The sequence below is a fragment of the Callospermophilus lateralis genome, chromosome 9 (assembly GCF_048772815.1).
Source record: "Callospermophilus lateralis isolate mCalLat2 chromosome 9, mCalLat2.hap1, whole genome shotgun sequence".
NCBI lineage: Eukaryota > Metazoa > Chordata > Mammalia > Rodentia > Sciuridae > Callospermophilus > Callospermophilus lateralis.
Genome location: NC_135313.1, coordinates 101,448,276 through 101,471,435, shown reverse-complemented (window position 1 = coordinate 101,471,435; position 23,160 = coordinate 101,448,276). Strand labels below are relative to the sequence as shown.

Genomic DNA, 23,160 nt, shown 5'->3' with positions numbered 1-23,160 from the left:
ATTGAATCTAGATTCTTGTGCTTGCTAGGCAAGTACTACCACTGAGCTATATACCCAGCCTCTCAATCCATTTTTTAGTTTTTATTTTGAGACAGTGTCAGAGTTGCCCAGGCAGGCCTCAAATTTGTGATTCTTCTGCTTTAGCCTCCTGAGTTGTTGGGATCATAGGCGTGCGCCACTGCCCCTGGCCAGGAATCTTTTTATTATCTTTTAAGCCTTGTTTCTTATCTTGTCCATTTAAAAAAATTGTGTTTTTTATCTAAATGATTTGTAATAGTTGTTCACTAAACTGCATATTAATCCTTCAAAAAAATTTTTTTTCAGATTGTTTAAAAGCTCTTCACACTAGCTAGATATTGTGGTATATACCCATAAACCATAATACTAGCTATTTGGGAGGCTGGGGCAGGAGGATCACAAAGGTTTGTTTTTTTTTTTTTTGGTTGTTGTTGTTAATAATTTTGATTTAGTTGTAGTTGAACACAATACCTTTTTAAAATTTATTTTTATGTGGTGCAAAGGATCGAACCCACTTCTCTTGAATGTGTTAGGTGAACATTGTACCACTGAGCTATAACCCCAGCCCGCGTTTGGTTGTTTTTGCAGTACTGGGGACTAAACTGAGAGGTGCTCTACCACTGAGCTATATATTGCCAGTCCTTTTTATTTTTATTTTGAGACAGGGTCTTGTAAATTTGGGAAGGCTGGATTTGAATATGCAGTTCTGTCTCCAGACTCCCAAGGAGCTGGGATTACAGGTGTGGGCCATCAGTCCTGGCAGGATCTCAAGTTTGAGGCCAGCCTGGGCAGTTTAGTCAGACTCTGTGGTAGAGTGCTTGCTTGCCTACCATGTACAAGTACTAGTACCTTTTCATTTCTTTTTCACTTTAAATCTTTAGTGCATCTGTAATTTTTTTTTTTTTTGGAGGCACTTTCATATTCCTGTAAAAATAACTTACTGTTCCTGATTCTGTGTTTTATCATTCAAAATGAAGATATTAAAATTCTAAATTTACTAGGAGTTGTGGCACCTGTTAAGAAATTATAGTCCTAGCTACATAGGAGGTGAGGTGGGAATACAGGAATTGGGAGTAACATAGGGAGACTCTGTTCAAAAAAATTTTTGAATTCTAAATCTGAAAACTTTTTTTTTTTTTTTTTAAAAACAGGCTAACTCGTGTAGTGAATCAGTTTTTAAGGTGTCAGGATAATATGGAAGAAAAATCGTTTTACACTTAGTTTCCTAGGAAAAACAAAATTGCAGTACATTTTGAACATATTTTTCCTTTAAAAATTTTTATTATGGAGAAATTCAACATATATAAGAGTCACGAGAGTGTAATGAACCCCCCGCGTACCTATGACCCAGTTTCAATAACTGTTGACCAATTTGTTTCATCTCTTTCAGAACTTAATTCCCTTCTCTGTTAGTTTGATCCAAATACCAGGCAAAACATCTTTTCCTTATGTAAATATTTAAGTATGTATCTCTAAGAGATAAGGACCTTTTTAAAAATCAAACATCAGTACAAAAAGTGGCTGAAGTTCTTTGGTTAGTGTTCAAATGTGTGTTTTTATAATGTATTTCTTTGGGCATTTCCAATATAAACTATATCTCCTCAGTTGCAGTTTGTAGTTATGATTAGATCAATATTTAGTGTTGATTGTGAACTAGTAGCTAAGTCATATAGTGTATTGTGATTATTTGCATTTTCTGTGCAACTTATTTTTTTCTGCAATTAATAATCTTTTGTTGGTTTAGTTATATATACTTATTCTCAAATTCTTTGTTGTGCAAATTAAGCACATTAGGTTAGCAAGTTGACTTTTTTTTTAAGCATATAAAGCAGAGTTTGACCTTGTTTTTATGGTGTTTCCAATCCTCTATTTGGTATTTTCAAACATAATATAGTGTACTGTATCTTTAAAATTACTAACATCTATTTTAACTATTTTTGTTTAGCCTTAATGTTCTTAGTAGAGATAAGGAAACAAGTAACTAAAGTAATATGACATAAATGTTTGTTAGGTAGTAATTTACATTCTGTAGAGCCAGGCATGGTATCATGTGCACTGCAGAGACTGAGATGAGATGGAAGGATCCCTTGACTCTAGTTTGATTGAGATCAGGCTGGGCAACATAGTGAGACCCCTATCTTTAAAACAAAAAGAAAAAAAAATAGAATATTTAATAATATATGGTGTTTGAATTATGCTTATATTTTAGCTAAAGTAGGTGATTATTTTCATAAGTGCTTAGAAAGGAAATGGAACTTCTCAGAATTGTTGGATCATCAAACTATAACTTGGTACTAACATTTTTCAATGTTTGTGGGGATATTACTGTACATATATAATTTATTGATCCAGGGGTTTGATGAATTTTATAAATGTTTGCCTTTTCTTGCCAAATCAGCTTGTAAATTAGTTCAGTAAATTTAGAAAACTGCAAGCCATGGGGCTGTCTTATATGTGCCTTTAAAAACTTGGGTTTTTAAAAGTAAAGTAAAATTATTTTTTTAATATTTATTTTTTAGTTGTAGTTGGGCACAATACCTTTATTTATATATTTTTATGTGGTGCTGAGGATTGAACTCAGGGCCTTGCACATGCTAGGCGAGCGCTCTACTGCTGAGCCACAACCCCAGCCCAAAAGTAAACTAATTTTTAATGGGCAAAATTATATTTAATATATACAACATGATTTTTTGATGTATGTGTAAAAAGTAGCTAGTTTTATTTTTCTTTTAAAATAGTGTTCATAGGACTTTACTAAATATTTATTTCACTTCAAGTTGGGTGGAGTGTATTTTTTCTCCTGATGATTTTGTTCTCTCTCGTTTTATAGTGACAAAAATGCTGAGCTTCCTCCGTAGAACTCTTGGGCGCCGGTCAATGCGTAAACATGCTGAGAAGGAACGACTCCGAGAAGCACAGAGAGCTGCCACACACATCCCTGCAGCTGGAGATTCTAAGTCCATTATCACATGTCGGGTGTCCCTCCTGGATGGCACTGATGTTAGCGTGGACTTGCCGGTATGTGGGTTTTGCCGAGCTTGCAAATTCTATACGAGATTACTGTCTTTCTTTCTTTGAGCTTTCTATTGATGATAACTTTTGGGGGGAATTAGACAGTCTGGGTTAGTATGCATCAGACACTTTAATGTTTGGGTACATGGATCAGGTAATCTTAGACCAAAAATACTTGGAATAATACTTCCTCTGGAGTACTAACCTGAAACATTTAAGTGATAGGGCGGTTATTGGTATGGATTAACCTGTGCCTGTTCATGTGTGCTCTTGATGATGATAACTGTAGATAGTATAATCTAATGAATTTCTTACAATCCTTGTTAAGCATTTATTAAAGCAATGAGTGTCTTTGGGAACCATAGTCAAATTTACATGTGTACTATATGACTTTCAGTTCTTTACACTTTCAAAGTACTTTTTCTGGCAGGGCCAGGGTGCACACTGGAAATTTAACCCAGAGGTGATTTACCACTGAGCTACATCCCCAGTTCTTTAAAAAAAAAAAATTTTGTGTGTGTGTCTGGGTGGGTGGATAGGGTCCCACTAAGTTACTTAGGGCCTTGCTAAGTTGCTAAGGCTAACCTTGAACTTGCCATCCTCCTGTCTCAGTCTCTTGAGCTGCTGGGATTACTGGAGTGCAGTAGTGCACTTGGTGAAACCTCTTGCTTTCCTTAAAACAAAACGGACACTTCTCTACAGTCTTGTGTGCCTGTAGAAATTTTAATGAAATGAAGTGAGAAAAAGAACTTTCTTCATACCACTAAAATCTAACTGCCTCTTTGTTCCCAAAGTACCTTGCATTATAGATTTTTAAAAAATGAACCAATCTTTATTTCAGAAAAGGATATTATAATTGTATTTGTGTTTTAGGTGGTTCCCCCACCCCCATCTCCAAATGCATCGTCATTAATTCACAGGCTTTAAAAGGCCGGCGGGAAGCATTGGAGTTTCTTTTTGAACTACTTACTAATACCAGATCTCTTTCAAGTGTCTTTGTTCTTCATTCAAAAATTTTATGTATGTTGTGTGATTTGACATAGATTCATGGGTGGTCCTTTGATGTCTTTCCTCAGTCCACACTTTTTTAGTACCCACTCACATACCTGAATCTCAATTTTGAAAGTCTCTTTAGGCAAGGCTATATATATAGCCTAGATGTTGCTACATTAGTTAAGTGGTCTCTGAAAGCCCTTAAACTTGGTGAGTTTAAGGAATTGGATAGTTCTAAAGACTTTTCAGATTAAATAAATAATTTGAAATGTACTGGGGATGTACTTTACACATCTTTTTTTGTTTTTGTTTTTTGGGTGCTAGGGATTGAACTCATGGCCTCATGCTTGCTAGGCAAGCACTCTGCCACTGAGCTACAATGCCAGCCATACCTTATACATTTAAAAATATTGGAATATGATAAAATTAATGAAAGACTCAGGATTTCTTAAAGTTTTTTGGAGTCGTCATTATGTGTACTTGCTATTTTTATATATTAGTCTGTACATTTTTGATTCTGTAAAACTTAAAGGAAAGTTTTCTTTCTATAAGGGCTTCTCAAGGATTGAGAGACATTCCAACATGAGATAGTTTAAGATAGTTCTCATGTTAACTTCTTATCCCATTTGATAAGAATCTTGAGTTTTGTGTACCAATCCATAAAAATATCATTAGATATGTGGTGAAAAGCTTGAGATTACTGGTTCCTGGAAAAGGTTTCCTATTACCTAATGTTTGAAGTATGAACTTGCAGGACTGTTGATGGATAGGTTGGTACTAGGAGAATTTGTAAAGCTTTTTTTCAAAAGCAGTGTATTATAGAAGAGAAACAGCACCAGACTTTAAAGTAGTGGAATAAATGTCTAGTGACTGGTCTAGAATAGTTTCCTAAGGTGTGGTATACTCAGTAAGGTATATGTGATGCTTGATCAAGTCCAGAAATACTAGCTGGCTCGTCACAAGGCAGTTGCAGTGAAACAGCCAGAATTTTAGATTTGAGTCCTTATGGAATAGAAACAATAGCCTTTTTAGTTTTAGGTGGACACAAAACCTTTATTTTATTTATTTTTATGTGATGCTAAGGATCTTACCCAGTGCCTCACACATGCTAGGTGAGTGCTCTACCGCTGAACCACAACCCCAGCCAGAACAATAGCCTTTTTAGTCTTGCTGGTGAAATCTTAGAGTTAGTAATGTAACTCTAGATACTTGCTTGAATATAAAATGGACATTTTCTTGCAAATAAAACCATCTTACTAAAGAAAAAGGTAGGTCAGAGGATTATTAATTTCTTAAAAAATAAATGTAAGTTTTTGTTTTTTCTCATTTAGCTTTTCAACTAGTCTGGGTGATTCTGGGAGATTTAGAATTGATTTTGGAAATTGAATGAAGCACATATTCATTTCCTATTAGGATTAGGGTCACTAGTGATTATAGCTAGCCAGCATGGAATTAAGATGATTGCCCAGGTAATATATAAGAGATTATCTGTTGAGTATTTATTTTTGCAATGCTAGGGATCAAACCCAGAGCCTCACATATGCTAGGCAGACACACTACCACTGAGCTACATCCCCAGCAAGTGCTCTACCACTGGGATACTCTCAAACTCTATGATTACATAGAAAAATTTAATTGGTGGACTTTGAATTAATGTATACTAGTGGTATTGATCATTTAGTTGGGAGTGAGAGTACTTGGGATTAAACCCAGGGATGCTTTGCCACTGAGCTTCATCCCAAGCCCTTAATTTTTTATTTTGAGACAGGATCTTGCTTATTTGCTTAGGGCTTCACCAAGTTGCTGAGGCTGGCCTCAAATTTGAAATCCTCCTGTATCAGCCTCTTGAGTCATTGGGGTTACAGGTAGTAGTGATTATTTTCTTATTCCTGCTCTCCTTCCTTTTGAAAACTGGGGAAACTACTTTCTTCTTTTTCTCTGCTCTTCCTTTTTCAACTAAATATAGTAATAATACCTTTCAGTGATTCAGAGACATCAGAGAGAAATTTTTAACTCTTTGATTTTTAAATTCTCTTTTAAAATGCTGTAGTAAATTCTTCGAATTCCTTTGAGAGTTTAGATTTCTATCAAGTAAACAATATGTCATATAAAAATTTGCATCTTCTAAGTGTTAAATCAATATGTGTTATATCAATAACTGTTATATCAATAATAAAATATTTGGCTAATCAATAGATAATAATTTTCATATACATACTTTACTGATAGCAATGTCAAAGCTTTTAAATTATACAGGCCATGTATAGTTACACTTTTAAATATAGTAGTCCCCCTCACCTGTGGCTTCACTTTCTGATTTTATTTTATATTTGTGTTAGAGATTGAACCCAGAGCCTCATGAATGCTAGACAGACACTCTGTCACTGAGCTACATCCCCAGCCCTTTCCATGATTTTAGTCACTTGTGGTCATCATGGTCACAAAATATTGTGAAATATTCCAGAGATAATTTATAACTCTGAAAGTACATTGATATAATTTTCTTGTTTTATTATTATTTTTATTACTCTTTCCTGTGCCTAATTTATAAATTAAATTTTACACTGGGTATGTATACATAGAAAAAAATCTTTTTATGTGGTTTGGTACTGTCTGTGGTTTCAGACATACACTGAGGGTCTTGGAACATATGCCTTGAGGATAAGGGGATTACTGTAAATGAAAAGCATCTCATATTCTTGAATTCGAAGACTTAAAGTAATTAGGATGACAGTACACTTCAAACTGTTTGCAGATTCAGTGCAGTCCTCACCAGAATCCCAGCTGATATATTGTGGAAATCGACAAGCTGACTCTAAAAGTCATATGAAATTGCAGGGGACCCTGAATGGCCAAAACAGTATTAAAAGTAGAATACTCACTTTTTAAGTACTTCCCAATTTTAAGACTTAAAACAAAGCAAAAATAATCAAGATGATGTGCTTTTCGCATAAGGATAGACTGATCAATGGAACAGAATGGTAAATCGATCCATCTGTGGTCAGTTGATTTCCCCCTCCCCACACACCCACCTACAAGAGTGCCAAGAGCATTCAATGGGGAAAGAATAATTGTTTTAACAAATGATTCTAGGCCCACTGGTTATCCATATGAGAAAAAATAAAGTTGAGCCGTTACTTCATACCATGTACAGATCAAAGAGCTGCACATCAGGCATGATGGCACATGGTGCCACTTAACTATATCCCCCTAGCCCTTTTTATTTTTTATTGAGACAGTTTCTTGCCAAAATTCCTTTAATTGGAATCTTCCTGCCTTAGCTTCCTGAGTTACTCGGATTATAGGTGTGTGCCACCAGGCCCAACCTAGGTGATGGCAATATTCTTAAATTGACTTCAGTGAAGTTATTCATATCTGTGAATATTCTAAAAATTCATTATATACTTTAATGGCAAATGGTATGTGAATTATATTTCAATAAAACTATTTACAAAAAAAAATTTATGTATTTCTGTTTAACTCCACTTAAACTTTTTAGGTTTTTTTTTTGAGAGAGAATTTTTTAATATTTAGTTTTTAATTTTCGGTGGACACAACATCTTTATTTTATTTTTATGTGGTGCTGAGGATCGAACCCAGTGCCCCGCGCATGCCAGGCGAGTGTGCTATCTCTTGAGTCACATCCCCAGCCCCAAGCTTTTTAGTTTTTAAGAAACATAAAAATGGTACAGGTTTAATTTAAAGGTGGTATGCTTGATAAAAAGCAGTGATGATGGGGTTTCAAACTTATACTGGCAGTGAGATTGCAGAGGAAGAAATTCCCAGTACATGCATAGAGTATGGGAAGGAATAAAGATTAGAAATGAGTAAAACATAGTTCTGACTCTGCTGGATGGGGTAATATAAATTGTGTGGAAGATTATGAGAGTAAGTGAGCCATCATGAAGAGGGTGTTAATAGAATGGAAATCAAGAAGGTCTCAGAGAGTACTTTTAGAAGCTGTTTTAGAAGGTTTAAGGAATTATTAGAAACAGTTGTGTTTTGTGGACTTCTTATAGTCCTTTGCACATAGTAGATGCTTTAAAATATTGATTAGTTGTTTAAGGAAGTGCATGGAGAGAAAATGAGGAATTACCAAGAGGGAAATAGCACAGCAGCTAGAGAATGGCTGGGTAGGGAAGATCTGAGTTTGTTTTAATGATGTTCTTTAGGAATTGGTTTTATATTCACAGGTAGAGATGGGAGGGAGCGACATTCAAGAAGGAATATGTTCTGCTGAGAAAGAAAGCTGATCAAAGATGTTCTTAATCTGTATAAAAGAATATGCAAAGAGGACTGGGTCTGAAAGAGGTGGTGACCTGAAATAATATGTTAGGAGGAAAACAGAAGAATGTAAATAGCAAGTTCTGGTGTTGAGGCAGCTGAAAAATGGACTTATAGTCAATGAGAGCTGAGTGAGTCTGTGTTTTCACTTTTCCCAATTTTAATGCTACAACATGAAAGAGTATATAGAAATAAATAGAATATTGGCCCTGGAATCAAGAATCTCTCATCTGTAATCTACAGACTGGCCATATAAGATCTTTTTACCATTGCTTAAACTGATGAGCCACTTTACAACTCTGAGCCTTTACATAGGTTTTATACTAACCAGAATTACAGGTACAAAGTAATATGGAGGAAGGAAGATCCAGTCTGTCTCATTACTGGAAGGCAACACAGGTGTTGTCTTTCTTTATTTTTCACTAATCTGAACCCAGGGCCAAGCACACACTTTATCATTGGGTTACAACCCAAGCCCCAGTGTTTCGATTTTTTTTTTTTTTTTTTTAAGAATTTTCAAGGGCTGGGGTTGTGGCTCAGTGGTAGTGTGTTTGCCTTGCACACATGAGAACCTGGGTTCCATCCTCAGCACCACATAAAAAAACAAATAAATAAAAATAAAGATATTGTGTCCACCTACAACTAAAAAAAATTAAGAAAAAAAGAATTTTCAAAAAAGAAATCATTTTCAAATTGATTGTTCTCCTTCCTGACTTCTTAAAAATAAGGAAAATCATTAACTTAAAAAAAAAGAATTTTCAAAATATTTTTTATAGTTGTAGATGGACACAATATCTTTATTTTATTTATTTTTTTCAATGTTGTGCTGAGGATCGAACCCAGTGCCTCTTATGTGTATGGCAAGCATTCCACTACTGAGCCACACCAGTGTTTTGATTCTTGAGACACAAGAGTCAAGAGTTTATTAGGAGCATAAAGAACCTTCTAAGCAGAAAGAAATGCATTTTTCAAAGGCTCAGAGGCATGACTTATTGGGAAGTTAAAAAAGTTAAAACATAAAAATGCTGGAGTGAGGGGTTGGGGTTATAGCTCAGTGGTACAGTGCTTGCCTTGCACATATGAGGCACTGGGTTTGATCCTTAGCACCACATAAAAATAAATAAATAAAGATATTGTGTCCATCTTAAAAAAAGAAAAATGCTGGAGTGACCAAGACAAAGTTGTAAGCAAGAATAGTTAATTTGCACTTTAATTTGTAGATATTAGTCAGGCTTGGTGGCATGCCTGTAATCCCCCCAACCCAGGAGACTGAGGCAGGAGTCAAGTCAGGGCCAGCTTCAGCAATTTAAACTCTGTCTGAGGATAAAAAAAAAAAAAAAAGAAAAAATCTAGGCTGGGATAGTGTGAGGCACTGGGTTTGATTTTTAGACCTTTATTTTATTTATTTATACATGGTGCCATCAACAACTAAAAAAATCTGTAGATTGTGAGGAATAATTAATGTTGACTTAGGATTTGAAAGCTCCTGAGACTAATGTATTCTGGAAATCCCAATAAAAGTGCTTTTCTCCTTTAAAAAAAAAAAAAAGGTCAAATTAGGCAAAAATAAGAAGCAAAAGACATCTAGATAAGAAGGAAAGAAGCAAGATATGTTCAAGATGATATCAAACATAGAAAATGCTAATGATTTTGCAAAAAAATCTATTGGAGCTAATAAATTGATACAGCAACATCTCAAGATAAATTAGAAAAAAAATTAGTTGCATAGTTGTGCATGAGCAGTGAACAATCTGAAATTAACAATTCCATTTACAATAGCATCAGGTAGAATGAAATACTTGGAATACATTTATCCAAGGAGGCAAATGATTTGCACACTGAAGACTATAAACATTACTGAGAGAAATGAAACAATACCTAAATAAAAGATAGTCCATGTTAAAGGATAAAAAGACAATTGTTAAGATGGTATTACTCAGATTAAAAGCAATTCCTGTTGAAATCCTAATGATGGTTTTTGCAGAAATAGAAAAACCTTTTCTGAGTTTATATGGAATCTCGGGGGACCCAGATAGCCAAAACAATCTTGAAAAAGAAGGAAATTGGGGGGCTCAAACTTCTTGATTTTAAAATTTAATATAAAACTATAACAATCAAAAGTAGTGTGGTACTAGCATAAAGATAGACATGAGCCCCTGGAATAGGTAGGGCTTCTCTTTAGAGAAGCAAAAGGCAAAAGGGAGGGGAAAGTTCTTTGAAAAGCATTAGGGAGGAGGAGGAACCTTAAAAGGGGCAAAGAGAGGGAGAGGCAAAAGTAACCTCAAAGAACAACTTCCTGATGAAATACAACTACTGAACAGGCTAAGGCAGAAAATCAAGTTAGGGTACCAGCTTGGGCAATTTAATGTGACCGTATATTAAAATAAAATTTAAAAATGAGGTATGTATCTAAGTGATAGAGAGCTTGCCTGGCGTGGGTTTAGTCCCTGGTATGGTTGGGAAGCCTTCCCAAAGGAGCTGCCCTGTCATATTTGCATACAGTGGAAAAATTTTGAGCTTTAAAAGGAATGAAATTTTGATACATGCCATCACATGAGTGATACCTTAAAAACATGAATTAAGTAAGCTAGAAACATGAGGCCAAGAATTATTTGGTCTACTTATATGAGCTATACAGAATAAGCAAGTTCATGGACAATAGAAAATAAGTTACTAGGATCTGGGGGGTGGGGGAGAGAATGGGGGAGTGCTTGTTTAATGGGCATAGTTTGATTGGAATGGTGACAGGTTCTGGGAAAGGATAGTGTTACATGTGAACATCTTTCTGAACTTTAAATTATATACATAAAGTGGATAAGGCATAATCATCAGGATTACCGAATAAATGTATGCTTAAAAAAGAGAAGTGCCAAGGCTGGGGCTGTAGCGCAGTGGCAGAGGCACACTTGAGGCCCTATATTCGATCCTCAGCACCACTAAAAATAAAATAAAGATATTGTGTCCATCTACAACTTAAAAAAAAAAAAGTGCCAACACTTAGGGAGGAAACTTGGAATCGGAAAAATAGGAAAAATGTTTAAGGAAATAATAGATATTTATTTCCTAGAATTTAAGATGAAACATCTTCTTGGATTTTAAAAATTCATATATAATACCATAGAATGCCTTGGTATATGTATAGTTCTGGCATATGCAAGGCCCTGGGTTTGATCCCTAGCATCTCAATAGTCAACAAATAAATAGAATACCTCAGAATTACTGTATATGGTACAGTAAAATTTAAGACTATCATATAACCTGGGCATAGTGGCTCAGGCCTGTACTCCCAGCAGCATGGGAGGTGAGGCAGAAGGATTGCAAGTAAGTGTCGGCAATTTAGAGAGTCCCTAAGCAACTCAGTGAGACCCTATGTGTAAATGAAATACAAAAAGGGCTGGGGATGCAGCTTAACAGTTAAGTGCCCCTGGGTTCAATCCCTGGTATCACCAAAAAAAAAAAAAGACTATCAGATATAAAGTCTAAAAGTGAACAAGGTAACATTACAGAGGAACAAATTCAAATTAACATATTCAACAGTATTGACTTCAAAAAGACTATTAATAGAGTAATATTTTTTAAGTATTGAAAAGAGTATTTAAAGTAATTTCAAACCTTGAATTTTATTTCTAGTCATCATTCAAGTGTGAGGGATGAGTAAAATATTCTCAAATGTAGAAGGCCTTAGAAAATCAGCCAAAGACCTGCTTGAAAAACATTCATGGAGAATTCAAATGAACAGAGAAGCAAATCTAGCAATGCTATAAGACATGTTGTATACACATGTAATATGTATAAATTGAGGTGACCAAATACCCAAGTAAAGATGTTTTTAAAAAATCAGTTTAGGAGCTCATGTTGGTGTACACCTGTAATTGCAGCTACTCAAGAGACTGAGGCAGTAGGATTCCAAGTTTGAGGCCAGCCTGTCAAATCAGCAAGACCCCGTCTCCCTTTCACTCCCTGGGGATTGTATCCAGTGGCACTTTACTGCCACAGTCTGACTGGGCACAATACACGAACCACTTATCAAGCAGAAAGGAACTTTATTTTTAGAACACAGCCAGACCACACCAGCTCTTCAGGAATTCCCTCAGAGCCCAATGCCACCACCGGCTTCCCACAAGCCTCTAAACCTCCCCCACTCCTCCTGCTCTTGAGGCTGATTGGCTGAGTTGTGTGGGCGGAGCCAAAAAAAGTCCCCCAATGAGCAGCTCCGTGGTCTGAAAGGGCTGGGAAACAGCCCAAAGAGCATCACAGCAGAGCAGCCAATCAGTTGGCAGCTAGAAGTTTGCTGGGGCCGCTGTGAGCCAATCATCAGCTGTCAGCTGGAAGTTTGCTGGGGCCCCTTAGGCTGTGGCTCTCAACACTTTACCACTAAGCTACATTTGTAGCTTTGCTAAATTCCTGAGACTGGCTTCAGACTTGGAAGTCAGCCTTTCTTGTCATTGGGATTATAGGCATGTGCACCATGCCTAGCTTGTGATACCCTGTCTCAAAATAAAATGGTCTGGCTCAGTGGTAGAGCATATTTAGGGTCCTGGGTTTGATCCCTAGCACTACACTAAAAAAGGGGAACAGAACAAGTAGAAATAATAAACTTAGTTAAAAAGCAGAGCGTAATACTCTGGTTTCAAAAACATAAGTAAATGAATGTAAGGTAGACCAGTAGAGAATGTGAAGAGAGGAGAGGAAAAGCAGGGTTATTGGTGAATGAAATGAAGTAAATTAAATTCCATATGTGTATGACTGTCAAAATGATTCCAACTCTTATGTACAACTATAAGGCACCAGAAAGAAGCAACAACAAAAAAGAGATTAATGATATGCTAAAAGGAATCCAAACACACACACACACACGCACACACACACACACACACGCACACACGCACACACTTTTAAATCCTTAGTTTCAATTCTTTTTTCATTCTTTATTTTTATTTATTTATTTTTATGTAGTGCTGAGGATCGAACCTGGGACCTCATATCTGGGAGGCAAGCACCGTACCACTGAGTTACATCCCCAGCGCCCCAACTATATTTTTTAAAAATATGAAATACTATAAATCACAATTTTGAATTAGATGGGAGAGGCCTAGATAAGAATGTGCATGAAAATTGTTTTCCCTTAGTGCTTTTGCTTATGTGGTTTATATCTATTGATAGTTATTTTGGAAAATATTTTTCATGAAAATGTTATTACTTGTGTTAACATACAACAGTTATGTTGCTGCTATTTTAAATTAACAGCTAATTTTTAAAAACTTCTAAAAAGGTAACTATTAATAAAGTAACTTCTAATAAGGTCACTATTAATAAAGTAACTTCTAGTAAGGTCACTATTAATAAGGTAACATCTAATATGGTAACTATTATTAGAAGTTTTTAAAAATTAGCTGTTTGTTAATTTCAAATAGCAGTAACATACCCCTTGTATGTTAACACAAGTAATAACGTTTTCATGAAAAATATTTTCCAAAATAACTGAGAACTTAAGTGGCATTGTATTAATGCTGTTACAAATCTTTTTCATGTCTGGTTTAATAGATTCTTTCTTATTTGTTTATTTTACTGGGGGATTGAATCTAGGACCTCACATATGTTAGGCAAGTGCTCTAACACTAAACTACATCCCAAGCCCTTTTTCCTGTTTTAATTTTTTTTCAACCAGGGATTGAACCCAGGGGTCTTTAACCACGGAATCACACCTCAGCCCATTTTATTTTTAAAAATTTTAGTTATAGATGGACCCACTACCTTTATTTTATCTTTATGTGGTGCTGAGGATGTGCCTCACATGTGCTAGGCAAGCACTCTCCCACTGAGCTATACCCATGGCTCCCATTTTATTTTTTATTTTGAGTCAGATTCTCAGTAAGTTGCTTAGGGCTTTGCCAAGTTGCTAAGGCTGACTTTGAGTTTGTGATCATCTGCCTTAGCCTCCCAGGCTGCTGGGATTACAGGCATGCACCAAGTGCCTGGCCTCCCTTTTGTTTTTGAGAGAGTGTCAATAAGTTGTCCAGGCTGTGGGTCAGCCTCTGAAGTAGGATTATAGGTGCGCACCACAGTGCCTGATTGTGGAGTCTGATACTGTGTTGTAATATTACTGCTTTGTAATATGTTGCTTTTTCTTTTTTACAGTGTTGGGATTGAACCCCAGGGTCTTGTCTCTGCTAGGCAAATGCTTTACCACTGAGCTATATTCCTAGTCCTAAAATGTGGGTTCTCCTTCACCCCCCCTCCCCAGTATTGGGGGCCTTGCAAGTACTTTACTATTGAGGCACATCTTCAGCATCCCCAATATGTTGGTTGTTTTGATTGGAATATCTGAGGGGAATCCTAGGACTTCATGGATCTTTTGAAAGGGTCTTGGGAACCCTCAGTGGTCCTGAGACTACATTTTATCTGTTCATTTTTCAAACATCATCTTTGCTATTACCCTCATTATTTGATGTCTTCTGTATCCCCAAAGTAATTTTCTAATTTTTTCATGTTCCCTTCTATCCCCCTGCCATTTCCTATCTTACATTCTTGTTTGTTTCTGGTTTTTTTTTTTTCATCAAGCCTTCACTGATAATTCTAGTCACTGATTTTTTCCTAAAATTTGTTTGCGGGTATGGTTAGTTTTGTATGATTTATAGTTATGTGCTCTGTTTTCTTTTTTCAATTGCATTATTGACTCCTTTAAACTAGAATCTATAAAAATTGAGAAGAGAAGGCTGGTGGTGTGGTTCAGTGGTAGAATGTGTTTTTACCACGTGATAGGCCATGGGTTCAACTCCCAGCTTCCCAAAAAAGAAAATTGTGAAGACAGAACAATAATTTCTCCTTATACACACATAACTTTGTATAAATATTTGTACTTCAAAGTAGGTAATATTTGTTAGTTGGTAAGAAGGTATTCTCCAGGAAAATACATATAGATCACAAATTTTCTTTTGGCCTCAAATGGTTTATTGGGAAACTATACTATTTTACTCATTATCTGCTGTATCATAATACTTTTTGTGTGGTAAATTGTACTTTCTGTAAGACATTGTGTATAACTAAAATCACCTTTTTAGTCCCTTTGACCTTATAAGCTACTTACTGATGGATTTATTTTCTTGCCATTTCAGAAAAAAGCCAAAGGACAAGAGCTGTTTGATCAGATTATGTATCACCTGGATCTTATTGAAAGTGACTATTTTGGTTTGAGATTTATGGATTCTGCACAAGTAGCAGTGAGTAACCTTTGGAAGTTCTCTTAAGGGAATGGAAATGGAAAATTTCTGAGGATGGTCTTAAGTGCTAGAAAGCTACATTTTCTTACTGCATTCTTTATTTCATGTGATTTTCTGAGATCTGAAACTTACCTCTTGCTTTAGAATCACTTGCAGTTCTTGTGAATTCTGGTCTTAAACTGAACTACTAGAGGAAAATCTTTGAAGATGCAACTTAGAATTCTGTTTTTAAAAACCACTGGCTTGGTTTTTGGGCACACAGGCTTATGAATTACTGTAACAAATGTGTTAAGTTTGTATTTTGTAAATTAAGGTGAGTGGACTAGGATATTTTTTAGTTGTAGATGGACACAATACCTTTATATATGTATATGTGTATATATTATATGTGTGTGTATGTATATATACATATATGTATATATACAAATAAAGAATATATTTGTATATACATATATATGTATATATACATATATATTCTTTATTTGTGTTGCTGAGGATCGAGTCTAGTACCTCAAATCCCCAGCCCTAAATATTCTTTTTTTATTTTTTTATGTGTATTTTTTAGATGGGGGGAAGTACCAGGGATTGAACTCTGGATTTTGTGTCTGTAAATAGTTGTTCTTTGTACATTGCAGGTGAGAAAATACCATGTAACAGTAGAAAGTTGGAGGCTGTTCAAAGAATTAAATTTGTATTAGGATTTCACCAAAGGGTGTTTGAAAGAAAGTAGTATTGGATGGTAAAATTGGAGGGTGGATTAGGGGCCATTTCATCCCAGCAGTGTACCAAGATTATGAAATAATTGGCAATTTTTATTCTCTAATAGTTGGAATTAAATATTTTTCAATCAGGGAGGTTATGTTTTGCTTCAAAAGGTTTTATGTAGAAAATATTGGATAGGTTTTTTGAGAATGGGTGGAGACTGAAGTCAGGAAGAGTTAATACCAACACGTTGGTGGTATAAGTGAAATATTAAGGTCAAGACAGTAGTAGACAGAGGGAGAAGATAGTTTTGAAGAATTATGTCCTAGAGGTATGGTTTGGAGGAGAATTAAAGGGAAGAGAGAAAGCATGGATGAATTAAGAAATAATTGGTTTTACCTAGGATACCAAATCTTTTTTTGTTTAGTTCAAATTAAGTCACTTTTAAAAGATTGAGAGATAATTTACATACTATCCCCTCCCCCTTTCTTTTTTGAGACGAGGTCTCTCTAACTTGCTGAGGATGGCCTCAAACTTATAATCCTTCTGCCTTAGCCTCTAGAGTTGCTGATATTATAGGTGTGTGTTAGTATATTCAGAGTTTTATAACTATCTAATTATCTAATTCCAGAACATTTTTGTCACACCCAAAAGAAACCCTGTATACATTACCAGTCACTCCCAATTCACCTCTCTCCATAGCCTTTGACAAACACTGATGTTTCTTGTGGATCTGCCTATTTTGAAAATTTTGTGTAAATGATCATATAACCTTTTTTTAAAATTTGAAAAAAAAATTTTTTTTGTACTGGGGATTGATCCTAAGTGCTTTACCACTGAGCTATATCCCCAGTCTTTTTATTTTTTTATGTTGAGACAAGATTTTGTTAAATTGCCCATGTAGGCCTTCGACAGAGTTGCTGGAATTACAGGTGGGTGCCACCAAACCTGGCTAGTAGGCCCCTGCACTTTTTTTTTTTTTTTTTTTTTTTTTTTAGTGCTAAGGATTGTTGAGAGCCACAGCCGAAGGGGCCCCAGCAAACTTCCAGCTGACAGCTGATGATTGGCTCACTGCGGCCCCAGAAACTTCTAGCTGCCAACTGATTGGCTCCTCTGCTGTGATGCTCATTGGGCTGTTTCCCCGCCCTTTCAGACCATGGAGCTGCTCATTGGGGGACTTTTTTGCCTCCGCCCATGCGACCCAGCCAATTGCCTCAAGAGCAGGAGGAGTGGGGGAGGTTGAGAGGCTTGTGGGAAACCGGTGGTGGCAGTTGGGCTCTGAAGGTTTTCCTGAGGAGCTGTTTTGTTTGGCGTGTGTGGTTCTAAAAATAAAGTTCGTTTCTTTTGACAAGTGGCTCCTGAATTGTGCCCAGGCAGACTGCGGCAAAGGATGGATCCTAGGGGTGCTTAACCACTGAGCCATATCCCCAGCCCTTTAATTTTTATTTTTAGCAGGGTCTTGCAAAGTTGCAGAGGGCCTCGCTAAGTTGCTGAGGTTGGTTTTGAACTTGCTTTCCTCCTGCCTCAGTCTCCCAAGCTGCTGATTGGCGAGTAGCCTTTTAAATTTGGAAATGCACTTATAATATTTTCAAGGTTCATCCATGTCTTGTATTTGAATTTCTTAGTACTTGATTTCTTCTTATGTCTGAATAATTTTCCATTGTAAATATACCACATTTTGTTTGGGTTTTATTTCTTCTATTGTTTGGCTGTTATAAATAATGCTGCTCTGGACTCTTTTGAACAAGTTTTTTGTGAACATTATTTTCATTTCTGTTGGATATGTACTTAGGAATGCAATTTGGGGTCATATGGTAACTATTTAATATTTTGAGGAATTGCTAAACTGTTTTCTACTGTGTTCACACCATTCTTTTTTTTTTTTTTTTAAATATTTTATTTTTTAGTTTTCGGCGAACACAACATCTTTGTTTGTATGTGGTGCTGAGGATCGAACCTGGGCCGCACGCATGCCAGGCGAGCGCGCTACCACTTGAGCCACATCCCCAGCCCGTGTTCACACCATTCTGTATTGAGGTTTCCAACATGTCAGTTTATTCATATTTGTGTTTGCTGTTTCTCCTTCTACCGAACCCTTCTTCTTCATCTAGCTATCTTAGTTTTAGGTGGTTATCTCATTGTGGTTTTGATTTGAATTTTCCTCATGATTAATGACATGGGCATCTTTTCATGCACTTATCAAATATTTGTATATTTTCTTTGGAGAAATGTCTATTCACATCCTTTGTCTTCTTTTTAAGTGGATTGTTTGCCTTTATTACTTTTGAATTATAAAAGTTTTCATATTTTCTGGTACCAAGTCCTTCTCAGATATATTATTGGCAAATATTTTCCTTATTTTGTATTTTTCCCCCAACTTTTTTGAGTGTTCTTTGCACAAAAGTGTTTGATTTTAATGGAATCTAATTCATTTACTTTTTCTTTGGCTGCTTATGCTGTTAGTGTCCTGCCAAGAACCTGTGTGTATTATAAGGTTACGATGATTTACATGTACATTTTCTTCTCAAAATTCTGTTGTTGCTAGGTGTGATGGTGCATCCCTGTAATCCCAGCTGCTCAGGAGGGTGAGGCAGGAGGATCGTGAGTTCAAAGACAGCCTTAGCAAAAGCGACGTGCTAAGCATCTCAGTGAGACCCTGTCTCAAAATAAAATACAAAAAAAAGGGGCTGGAGATGTGGCTTGGTGGGTTGCGTGCCCCTGAATTCAATCCCTGGTACTCTCCCCTGCCCTCCCCAAAAGAGAATAACTTTGAATTCACAAAAACTATTGGACTTCTTGCTGCCCAATATTGATTGTTTATAATTTTTGACTAGGAATATTTTGAAATTGGTCATCTTTGTAAATCTTTTTCAGTACTTTGATTTTGCTTCCTTTGTTTTTTATATGATGGTGTTGCCAAAATTAAATTTCATGTAAGCATATGAGTAGTGACATCATTGCTCTTATCTATACAATGTTGATTTGTTTCAGCTAATATTTATTTTGCTGTATTATAAAGAGCTATGTTGTGAATAATTTTCTAAAAATATTTTTTAGTTGTAGACAGACACAATACCTTTATATATATATACACACACACACACACACACACATATAAAGAATATATATATATTCTTTATTTGTGGTGCTGAAGATTGAACCTAGTACCTCAAATCTCTAGCCCTAAATATTCTTTTTTTATTTCTTTATGTGTTATTTTTTTGGTGGGGGGGGGTGTACCGGGGATTGAACTCAAGGGCACTCAACCACTGAGCCACACTCCCAACCCTTTTTTTGTATATAATTCATTGTACTTATTATGTCACTTAGTAATTTTGGGTGTAGGAAAGGTAACACTTTATTCTAATTTGTTCACTATTTTAGTTTTGTTCACTAAGTGTGGTCTAGTGATTTTTGAGATTGGATTTCAATTTAGGTATTTTGTAAGTATAGTGTTGTTTTCACTATAGACAGTGTGCTTTGTGGTGGCTTTGCATGTAGTAGATTGTTTTTGGTTAGATTATAGCAATACCAGGTATTCTGGTTTTGTAGTACAGATTTTTAACATCTTCTAGAATTGTTTAAGATGTTAAAATTTGTTTTAAAATAATTCTTAAATTCAAAGTATAAGTCCCTACTCACAGAAGAAAAATTTTTGTGCAGAGGCAATTGTTTTGAGAGATAGTTAACATTTCACTGCTTTTATGCTCTTTGCACTTTGAACAAGGGTAATGATGCATTTCTTTAGTCAGCCCTGCAGGTGTTTAGAAAGCAGGAATTTTTGAAGAGCTGTCTACAGATTATTTGATTTGGAGGGCCTAGGATGAGGATTTGTATATGTACAAATTCCCGTGTAGTTCTTTGGTTTAGTTATTTCTGTTGTGCTTATAATTACATATTCATAACTTTTGGGGAGTGTACCAGGGATTAAATTCAGGGCACTTAACCACTGATCCAAATCCCCAACCCCCTTTTTATTTTTTATTGTATTTATAGAGACAGGGTCTTGCTAAGTTGCTTTAGGGCCTTGCCAAGTTGTTGATCCTCCTGCTTCTGGATTACAGGCATTCGCCACTGCGCCTGGCTTATTATTCATATCTTAAGACACACAAGTCAACAATTGTTCTTCCATAGCTCAATAGGATGGAAAGAAATATGGGTTTCTGTATCCTTTGATGTCTATCAATTAAATTTTTAAAAACAGGAATTTAGAAGGGAATTTGTTTCCTTTTTAAAGTACAGCAAGGAAAGAGAACCTTGTTACTTTCACACCAAGCACCCAAGAATCTGTATCTGCATGTTCTCACTTTCATCTTCTCACATAATTTAAACTCAACTCCTAAAGACCTTTATTTAAGGAAAATACTATGAGTGCCTATCTGAGAGCTTTGAATTTTCCAGTCCTTGGACATGGAATGTGGAGGGGATGAAAGAAAACAGATTTGAGAATATGCAAACATGAACTCGGACCTTTCCCAGAAGAAAGTCACCCAGAACTCCCCCAGCTCCTAAATCTTTACTGTAAAATGTGTTTGATGCTTTATCTAGAGTCTTATGGGAGGGCAAATCCTAGAAGCTGTTACATGCAGGTAGCCAAGAGGCTGAAATTCCTGCTTGGAAGATAGCTCTAGACCTTTTTCTCACTGGAATGAGTTTATGTGTAATGTACTTCTTGGTAGGACTGTATGAATTAGTAGAAAGGTGTATTATGAGACTAGTCCTAAATAGTTCTGACCAGGGAAAAAATTTAAGAAAGATTCTAGTATAACTGGTCTATATTAATGTTTCCTTCTTCAAAATTTGTTATGTCAAAGTTTATATTTAGCCTTTTTGATTTTTCAGGGCATTGTTCTGCCCCCTCCCCTCCTTTTGAAGTGCTGGGTATCAAACTCGGGGTCTTATACGTGCTTGTCGAGCATTATACCACTGAACCACATCCCTAGCCCCTTCATGCACTGTTATAATGTTCTTCACTCTTACTAGTTCTTATCCTTTTAATAATGTATTTAGTACTAGGGTTGAACCCAGGGGCACTTTACCACTGAGCTACATTCCCAGCCCCTTTTATTTTTTTATTTTGAGACAGGGTCTCACTAAATTGATGAGGCTGGCCTTCAACCTGTGATCTTCTTGACAGCCTCATGAGCCACAGGGATTACAGGCATGTGCTACTGTGCCTGGCTTAACCCACATATGTTTTAAAATATTTTTTTCTTTCCTGTTTGAAGAAACAGAAAAATCAATAACACCGGAGTGGGGTGTATGTCCAATTTGGGGAACAGGGTTGTGTGAGGGGACTGTTGGCCTTGTACATTTTACCACATATTTAATCTTAGGCAATATCCATATATCAATTTTATTGCTATGTAAAATATTAAAGGGGTTTGTGGTTATTGTTTTAAGTAATGTTTATTATAGAGTAAGAAAACACAAAGAAGAAAAAAATCATCAGCATCTTAATTAACCTAGAGGTAACATCTCTGTTATATTGTCTCAGCCTGAAAGAAAATTCATGTTTAAATATACATTTTTTTTGGGCTGGGGCTGTGGCTCAAGCAGTAGCGTGCTCACCTGGCATGCGTGTGGCACGGGTTAGATCCTCTGCACCACATACAAACAAAGATGTTGTGTCCGCCGAAAACTAAAAAATAAATATTAAAAAATTCTCTCTCTCTCAAAAAAAACAACACAGTTTTGTACAGTTTGGCAAAAAAATTTATGCTTTGTGATATACTAGTTGTATTAAAAAAAGATATTCTAAGTTATCTTCCAGATCTTAAGTGGTAACCTTCATTCTTTTTAATTGCTGCATGTTGCTCTAGCATATTTAAATACTTTATTTTACTCATTATTATTGTATATATAGATTGTTTCAACTTTATCTAATTCCTTGTAGGTAGATCTATACACATCCATTATGATTTTAGGTGTAGAATTGCTGGATCAAGTACACATAGATACTTTTGAGACATTAGCTACTGTCCAGCCAGATTCCCCCCTCCTGGAAGGATTGTGCTTATTTGCACTCATTATGGTGTATGAGAATCTCCCTAACCAAGGCTACATCAAAGGGTATCCAGGTGACTAGCCTACAGTCTTAGTGTTTTCAATGTAAGATGAAGGATAAAGCCTGAAAACAGAGCAATTCCCATATCCATGGTTTTTTGGAGAAAACATTCTGAGCATGAAAACTAGTTTTATTTCATACCCAGTATGTGATTGGCATTAGTTAGGTTGTAGTGGGTTTTGGGGATGCTTACATTTGGGATTTTTGGATTTTGGCTTTCTGATTAGGGATTGGTGTACTAATTGCTGTTCTAGGTTCAAGTTCTCTACTAATAGATTGATGTATGTTCAGCCTACTGGCAGGACTAATGTTTTGTTAATATGGAGAGATGTTTCAACTGAACATTTAGTAGATTGAAGTATTAAAAATTAGAGATGCCCAAGTAGCCTACATACTTGGAATCCAAAGAAACTTTGGACAGAATTTAATTGCCTTTTGAAATGTTTACTGAACATCATATTTCAAGGTAGAAAAACACTCTTCTGGCATACTGGTGGTTCTTTGAATTTCACTTTTGGATTTGGGAAGGGAATGGAGAGAAAGAGTAAACTAGGCACATAATTGGCAAGGAGAGCAAATAATTACAACTCTTAACAATGTAGCCTTGTTTACTCTTTGCCTGTCTGGATTCCGAAACTGGATTCCTTGGCTCTGTGAACTACTTAGCACAAGAACACTCCTTTCCTTTACAGTACTTGAAATTAAAAACATGCTGAAGAGAACTCAGTCATGTATTTCTTAGATGAGTACATACTGTCACTGTTAGGACTTTGTGGTGTAAAGGTTTAATAATGGGAAATGAGCTGGGAATGGTTTGTAGGTAGAAGTTTCTGGAATGGGTTTTTAGGTTTGTTTGTGTTATGG

The 23,160-nt window shown here is 36.0% G+C and overlaps 1 protein-coding gene across 2 annotated transcripts in view; it reads left to right on the top strand.

The window, feature by feature from the left end:
* The window catches only part of Epb41l5 (erythrocyte membrane protein band 4.1 like 5), a 112,580-nt gene that overhangs the window by 4,307 nt on the left and 85,113 nt on the right, over positions 1 to 23,160 (top strand). For both annotated transcript variants that reach the window (XM_076865973.1, XM_076865972.1), the window contains exons 2-3: positions 2,849 to 3,036; positions 15,423 to 15,527. In XM_076865973.1, the coding sequence (XP_076722088.1) occupies positions 2,857 to 3,036; positions 15,423 to 15,527 (285 nt within the window). In that variant the 5' untranslated portion in view covers positions 2,849 to 2,856. The remainder of the gene's footprint in view (positions 1 to 2,848; positions 3,037 to 15,422; positions 15,528 to 23,160) is intronic.